The following is a 7500-nucleotide window of genomic DNA, read 5'->3' as shown; positions in this document are numbered from 1 at the left end:
TTGGATGAAAAGCTGACTACACCAATAGCAGTTTTGATTAGGAAGGATGTAAAATTCACTATTCCATAAACCTTACAATGTTTTGGACTTTGTTTAACCAAGCCATCAGATATATGCAAGGTAATTAAAAAAATGCATTTCATGAAATTATTGTTAAATGTAAAATACATAATTTAATAAATAATAATTAAGTTACAGCCTTGTCTTATACAGAATATAGTAAAATGTTGCCAGGCTACTGACATTAAATTACTAATTAGCAATTCTTCTTAAAATGTTTTATACTTGTTTTTATAACTCCTTGTACAACTACTTTTTTTTTTTTTTTTTTTAAACAGAGCTATCGACAACCTGCTGCATTCATTGTTACTCAGCATCCTCTTCCCAACACCGTCAAGGACTTTTGGAGACTTGTATATGATTATGGCTGCACTTCTCTAGTGATGCTAAATGAGATTGATCTAGCACAGGTAATGTTAACCAGCTTTTGTTCCTGCACACATAAAAGAAAATATTCACAAATGTAGATAGGAGACAGCAAAGGTTAAACTGCAGGTTCTGATTTTTATTGCAATTAAATAGACAATGTCGATTGAATAAAAATACTATACTTTTTTCTCCACCTTTTTAAGGGATGTCCACAATATTGGCCAGAAGAAGGCATTTTTCGCTATGGACCTATACAAGTTGAATGTATGTCTTGCTCTATGGACTGTGATGTGATTAGCAGGCTTTTTAGAATATGCAATTTGACTAGGGTAAGTTTACATGTTTTTTCTGAAAAAATATATATGTGCTATAGTAAAAGTTTTTCTTTTAGAAAGAATACTGTAGGGAAGAGTAATTCACAAGTTATCAAGATCTATCATTATATTCAGTAATGTAGTAGTTTGTTGCCAAAAAACCGTAATAGAGAAAAATGCAGCCTATTTTATAATGTTAGTAAGTCAGGCTGTCAGTTTTATTTTTTCCCTGGGCAAATATAGGGGAGAAGTTCTAGAAGCTTCTAGAGAAGCTCTAGAAATATAACAGAAAACAACAACTTTTGTAAACGCAGTCACATACAAAAAAAAAAGCAAAAAGAAACTTTGACTTGGGTAATAAAAGAGCACAGTCCCAGTGAGGCACTATAAAGGTGTATTGCTGTAGGAATACTTCAGAATAATTTGTTAAAAGTTCTCAATGTTAGCATGTCAGAGAGAGGATGCACTGCATTGTTCACAATGACCATCAGTATGGCCTTCAGTCTCTCCTCTAATTCAACCACCAGTGTGTCGAGAGTGCATCCTATAACAGCCTGCCTTCTTAATTGCCTGGTTGATTTGGTGGGGCTCTTTTAAATTGATCTTTCAGGCCCAGCACACTACAGCATAGGAAATTGTACTGGCCATCACAGAATGATGTAAATTAATGAAGTGTGCTAATAACAAAAAAAAAAAGCCTTCCCTTTCTTATATAGTCTAAATCCAACCAGCCATTAATGTGTACCCCCCCCCCCCAAGTACTTGTAGTCCAGCTTTGTGACTGTGTGGGGTGGCTCTTCATTCTCAGTTGATCACAGGAGTGTCTTGAACCCGACACCATCAGTAGTCATGAGCTTGGCAGGTGAGGGCAAACAAACACAAAGCAAGGGGTAGGTGAAACAGTGCTTTAGTCCTTTTATTACAAACAGGCATCAAAAACAAATCGGTGTCCAAATAAATTGTGCTATACTTCAATAAATAAATAATCCAATAAAAAGAATGGTGTCCATGTGGAGGCTAAAATGAAGCAAATAAATAATCCATTAAAATGAGATTAAAAATGAGGCAGGAAACTGTCCCTAAGAAAACTCAGTTCCCGGTGCCGTCACATCTGTCTTCCCAGCTTAACCCAAAGCGGGTCCTTGCAGCAGAAGAGACGTCACATCAGCAGATCAGCCCACCTTCTGAGCCAGCTTCTAGGCTCGGACCCACAGCCTTCTTTGGCCCCCTGCAGAGCACTACGCCGAGCCTCTGACTCCTACTGCCAGGCTTGTGTCCATGTGGTCCAAGGCACCACCCACAGGGCACCTCTCCGAGTCACTCAAACTGAGCAGCTCTTCTGCTATTCCAACTCCCAGATCATTCAGCTAGAGAGAGGCCTTCTGCCCCACAAGCCCAGTTAACATGCTCCACTCAAGGGACTTCCTCCTGACTGTCGGTCTTCTCGCTATCTCGTCTACTCACACACACTCTACTGCTCGTGCCTTCTCTCTCCCTTCTTCAGCCTTCTTTTCTTTCTTTCTTTTTGTTCTTTCTTTTCGTTCTACTCAGTCTTTCCTTTTAAAACAGCGGGGGGGGTTCGGGGGGTTAGGGTTGGGTTTGGTGTTGTGGCGCACAGCTGCGGCAATCAGCAGCTTCCAGTGCCAATTGGGCCACAGGCGATTCTGCACCTGCGCACTAAGTGCAGGGCTATCCAATCCTACATCGCATATGGGAACTGCTCAGAGTGATTCATCACTGGAATGTTGTTAACAGAGTGACTTGTTTGTGTTTTTGCAGAGGAAGTAATACAAATATTAATAAAGATGATGTCATTTATCTCCCTAAGCACATATGATGAATTCAGTCCAGCAGTAAAGCAGTGTCAAGTGTATACTTTTTAAGCAATCTGTCTATATACACTAAGTGACATAGTACTTGAATGTGCTGTGACTCACTATGAGAGGTTATAGTTCATTCATCTTAGAGTGACTGTTTCACATTTTATATTGTCTGTCAGACCAGTTCTGAGTCCTTTCCACGTTACTTTAATTAATGTCCCTGCTCTTCACACTAAGTGTTAGTACAGGTAGACAAATTCTTACTTCATAAGAGTTATTATCAGTTTTTTTTCGAAAAGTGATTTCATGAGGTCCTTTTTCAGGTGTGAGATTTCTGCCATTTGCCCAGTAACAGAAAATGATGCTACTGTCCTGACCTGTCCAACCTGAATAAATGTAGTAGCTGCATATTTAGTCATTTAACATTTAATTTTACAAGTATAGTTTAAAAGGAAAAAACTATATGAAGACCCTTTTTAAATGTTGTACTAGTGTAGTTGTAAGTTTATTCCTTTTTGTTTTAGCCACAAGAGGGTTACCTCATGGTAAGACAGTTTCAGTACCTTGGATGGGCCTCTCACCGTGAAGTCCCAGCTTCCAAGCGATCCTTCTTGAAACTTATTCTCCAAGTTGATAAATGGCAAGAAGAATGTGAAGAAGGTGAAGGTCGCACTATAATTCACTGCCTGTGAGTAGAGAATCTAACTTTAATTGTCATATTAGAGTTCAGCATTAGCCCAAGTATATTTTTTTTTCTTATCTATTTTACTTACCCTGTATTTTTAAATATTTTTCAACTGTTTTTTGATGATGATCTAGTTTTACCTTTTAAATTATTTCGGAATAATACAACATTCAATTCATGACTAAAGTAGGAACTGCAAATGTATTCTTCTCCTTTGTGTAACCCTAAAGTATGTAATCTCCACCTCCACTTACTAACATAGATTCAGACAATTTTAAAAAGCCCATTTGTACCTGAGGACATTTTCTTTACTGTTGTATCAGTAAACATGTCAGATTGACTATCAAGACACAATAAACATCCTGATGGTAAAGGCACATACAAGTACTTGTTTTGATGCAAGTGATAAAGTTCATCACAGTGATTCAACCAATCTCAAGCTTGTGAAATTACACCTTTTACCAGATTGAAAACAAGTACTGAAATAATTATTCCACCTCAAGTGAATAATCTTACGCTTTGCCAGTTTAAAAAAAAAAAAAAAAAAAAAGTATAGTGATGAAAATATTCTTGTGCAAAGTAAAGAAAGGTGCTCCAATATAGAGAATGTCAATCTGCTAATGACCATAATTTGACAGATGTACCTTTATATTGTATATGAATATACTGTAGCACAAAAGAAAGTATGCCTTCATAAAATGCATCAGCTACAGTTAATTTACAATGCTTTGCCCTACCCATCTTTATTCAACATTTATGGTGGGACTGAATTTAATTTTCAGTTATTGAACTAGATGAAGGGGTTTGAGAAAAGGTGGACAGATATTTGGATTTCTTGTACATATCTGAATGATCCTGGAAAAAGAGGCAATAATTGACAAAGAATCCAATTCCCACAGATAAGATCTTCTCTATATTACAGTAAAATCCTGTGATCGTTTAACATACCATCAGGTTATGGCTTTTTATACTAGTGTTTAAACTATTTAAATCACATAATTTTTACACACAAATATTTTTGTGTTTTGGTTAGTTTTTTTTTTTTTTTTTAATAACCCCTGGTTTAGTTTCAGGCTCATGATTTTTATCTTGCTTAAACCCCTGCTCATATGAGTTTAGCTTCACTTGTATTGAACAGTTATAGTATCTAGTTCAACTGCAGAAAGGGTACTAAAATATTTTTATTTACTGTGTTACTGTATAGTAATCTAGTCCATTGTGATTCAACTTGAAGTGATATTCCTCAGTTAAAAGTTGTGCTTTTGAAACAGGAAAATTAAGCTAATGTGCCAATGTTTATTTGTCTTTGATTCTTTCTCATTATAAAATGCTCTGTCAACTACATGTACTACTTGTAGGGGGGTCGCTGTTACATCTTCTCTGAACCCAAAATAACGCCATGAAAGCCAGACTGTACAGAGAGATTTATTTTGTGAACATAATAATCAGAAGGGTATGTGGAAAATGGAGAGAGCAGATACAGTTACACAGAATAAATAAGACCATGTAGCCACTCCATCTTTACATATACACCTTTTTGTGCCCAGTCTCGCTGTTTGAGTTGCTGAGCTATTTGCTGAGCACTTCTGGTTTTCCTTACTTCTTTCTTCCTTTGCCCTTGTCTTTTTATCATGCAGGCATTGCCTATGTCAGGCACATTTTTCCCAGGACCACACTCCAACAGGAGCTATCTAGTCTAGAACAATTTTTGGTGACATTTCATTACTATCTTACTGTAAGTGGGCAGGAGCGATCATTGTAATTCCCAGAGTGGTCATCCTAGTACTACTTCTAGTGACCCGGGGTAGTCCTGCAATACTGAGTCCCAGCGCCCAGTTGTGGAGGCTTGGAAACCTGGGCATACTATAATGAGAATGGAAACCTAGAAATTGCCATCCCTGTCACTACCTATTGGACTCTGGGTCTTTTAGTATACAGCCTTCCTTCATATACTATAGTTAACTTAGTCTTTCTCCACTCCCCTTTGAGTGTGCTACTTATTTACAAAGGGTCACCCAACTTTGTATAACTGCTGCATTGACACCCTTTTAGTATCCTGTAAGACATGATGATTTTGAAGTGTACAGTTCTGTTCAGAATTGCAAGCATGGGGTTTTTCTCAGTGGTTTGCTTTCTGATTGTTGATATAAACGCCCACTTTCTTCCTTTTGTGTTGACATTTTTGACTCTCAAAAGAGTTAAAGGATCGATTCTGTTGTTCACCTGTTGATACTTTGTGCAGAAAGACCATTAAAAGTAAATTTGAGTAATTCAGGTGGGATAGTATTTGTGAGGGATTTTACATCACAGTATAGTAAAGATGGGATGGATGGATGCAAAAAAGCTAAGATTAAACATATTAAAGTCCTAATACTTTGAAATAACTAAACCACCATTTCTTAAGCATATCCTGGTTAATCTAGTTTAGCTTCCACCATGTCCACAACACTTGAGAATTACAGTCACACAATATAAATGGAAAACTCCAGAAATATTCAAATATTTACTCTACATTTTTGCAGCAGCTGTTAACTAACAAAATAATACATTTTAATACATCAAAGCTGTACTTCTCTTTTGAAGTTAGTAAATCTAGATGAGCACTGTCCTTATTCAGTTTTGATGAATAACTACCTTGCAGGTGAAAATGTAGTTTTCTCCCATAAAGATCATCATCAGTGTTGATCATACCGTTGTAAATTATTTTCTGCACATAATGTCATGAGTCATTGATACTGTATTTCCAGAGGTTTTTAGTCTGCAAATGTGGCCATTACAGTAAGAAATGTTTTATTTTTTCGAAAGAAGTATTCAGTGTCCTTGTGGTGTTGTGGGTCCACAGCTCTCTCAAAAAGGCCAGTTTTTAAATAATCACCGCGCTTGCAGCTTAGCGAGGGGACGTGGTGGTTGTGGCTGTAGCATCTCAGGGCGATCTACGGTGTGGGCATTTCTCACCTAAGTGCACAGGTGAGTTACTGCCCACATCCGTGATTGTTCCTGGGGATGCTAATGGGCTGCAGCTGCTATGTCCTCTCAGCTTCTTATAGAAGCGCGAGTCAGCTAGGAAAGGAAGGACGAAAGACAGAGGTTGCTGGAGAGCGAGGAGCAGGTGAGGAGAGAGAGAGAGAGAGAGAGAGCGCAAGAGAGAGCTGGTGCGAGCGAGAGAGTGAATGCTGGCAAGCAGCTGAAGGGAAGCCTGGGTGTTAGGCCGACACCCGGGAGTTGTAATAATGGTCGCTCCCGCTGAATGAGCATGTAAGCGGGAGTGACCAATGAAGAAGAGAGACTGTCCGCGTAAGGCCGGGACGGCAGCGGGAGGCTTGGAGGAGAAGTTCTTGTTGTGAGTGTCCTGGTTGGCAAGGACTCAAAGTCTCAGGCCTGGGATGAGAGCGTGACCGAAGCCAGGATCGGGAGGCCTGCAGACCTGTTTAGATAGGAAAGACAGACCGCTGCAGAGAGAGCGTCTCACCTGCTGCAGGGCCCAAACGGGAGAAGCAGGTCAGATGCTAATGTAAAAGAAGCACTGAGCTTTTCATTGTTTTAAAAGACTGCTTCCAGCAACGTTTTAACTTCGGTTTTAAAGGATTGTTCTATTGTTTTAAACCTGTCACTTTTGTTTTTATGGATTATTTATTGAACTTTGGACACTGCATTTTATTTATTTGAATACTTATGTTGTGCAAAGTGCTTTATTAAATCACATTTTTATCATCTCCTTGCTGTGTTGTTGCCTCACTGTCTAGCTCATCTCGGTTATAACTATCGACGGTGTTGGGTTCAAGGGCTCCCGAACAGAAGATGGGAGCATGGAGCAGAACCCACATCGTCACAGTCCTCTATGTCTATCTATATCTATCTCTATATATCTATATATCTATCTATACAGTGGGGCAAAAAAGTATTTAGTCAGCCACCAATTGTGCAAGTTCTCCCACTTAAAAAGATGAGAGAGGCCTGTAATTTTCATCATAGGTATACCTCAACTATGAGAGACAAAATAAAAAAAAAAATCCAGAAAATCACATTGTCTGATTTTAAAGAATTTATTTGCAAATTATGGTGGAAAATAAGTATTTGGTCACCTACAAACAAGCAAGATTTCTGGATCTCACAGACCTGTAACTTCTTCTATAAGAGGGTCCTCTGTCCTCCATCCGTTACCTGTATTAATGGCACCTGTTTGAACTCGTTATTAATATAAAAGACACCTGTCCACAACCTCAAACAGTCACACTCCAAACTCCACTATGGC

At 38.5% G+C, this 7500-nt stretch overlaps 1 protein-coding gene across 15 annotated transcripts in view; it reads left to right on the top strand.

The window, feature by feature from the left end:
* ptprk (protein tyrosine phosphatase receptor type K) overlaps positions 1-7500 on the top strand; it is a 615224-nt gene that overhangs the window by 598375 nt on the left and 9349 nt on the right. For all 15 annotated transcript variants that reach the window (XM_028797925.2, XM_051924122.1, XM_028797923.2 and 12 more), the window contains 3 exons: positions 339-470; positions 633-758; positions 3088-3251. In XM_028797925.2, coding sequence (XP_028653758.1) covers positions 339-470; positions 633-758; positions 3088-3251 — 422 coding nt within the window. The remainder of the gene's footprint in view (positions 1-338; positions 471-632; positions 759-3087; positions 3252-7500) is intronic.

The sequence above is a fragment of the Erpetoichthys calabaricus genome, chromosome 3, assembly GCF_900747795.2.
Source record: "Erpetoichthys calabaricus chromosome 3, fErpCal1.3, whole genome shotgun sequence".
Taxonomy (NCBI): Eukaryota; Metazoa; Chordata; class Cladistia; order Polypteriformes; family Polypteridae; genus Erpetoichthys; species Erpetoichthys calabaricus.
Note: the sequence above shows the minus strand (reverse complement) of the source record. Positions and strands in the feature narration are given on the sequence as shown.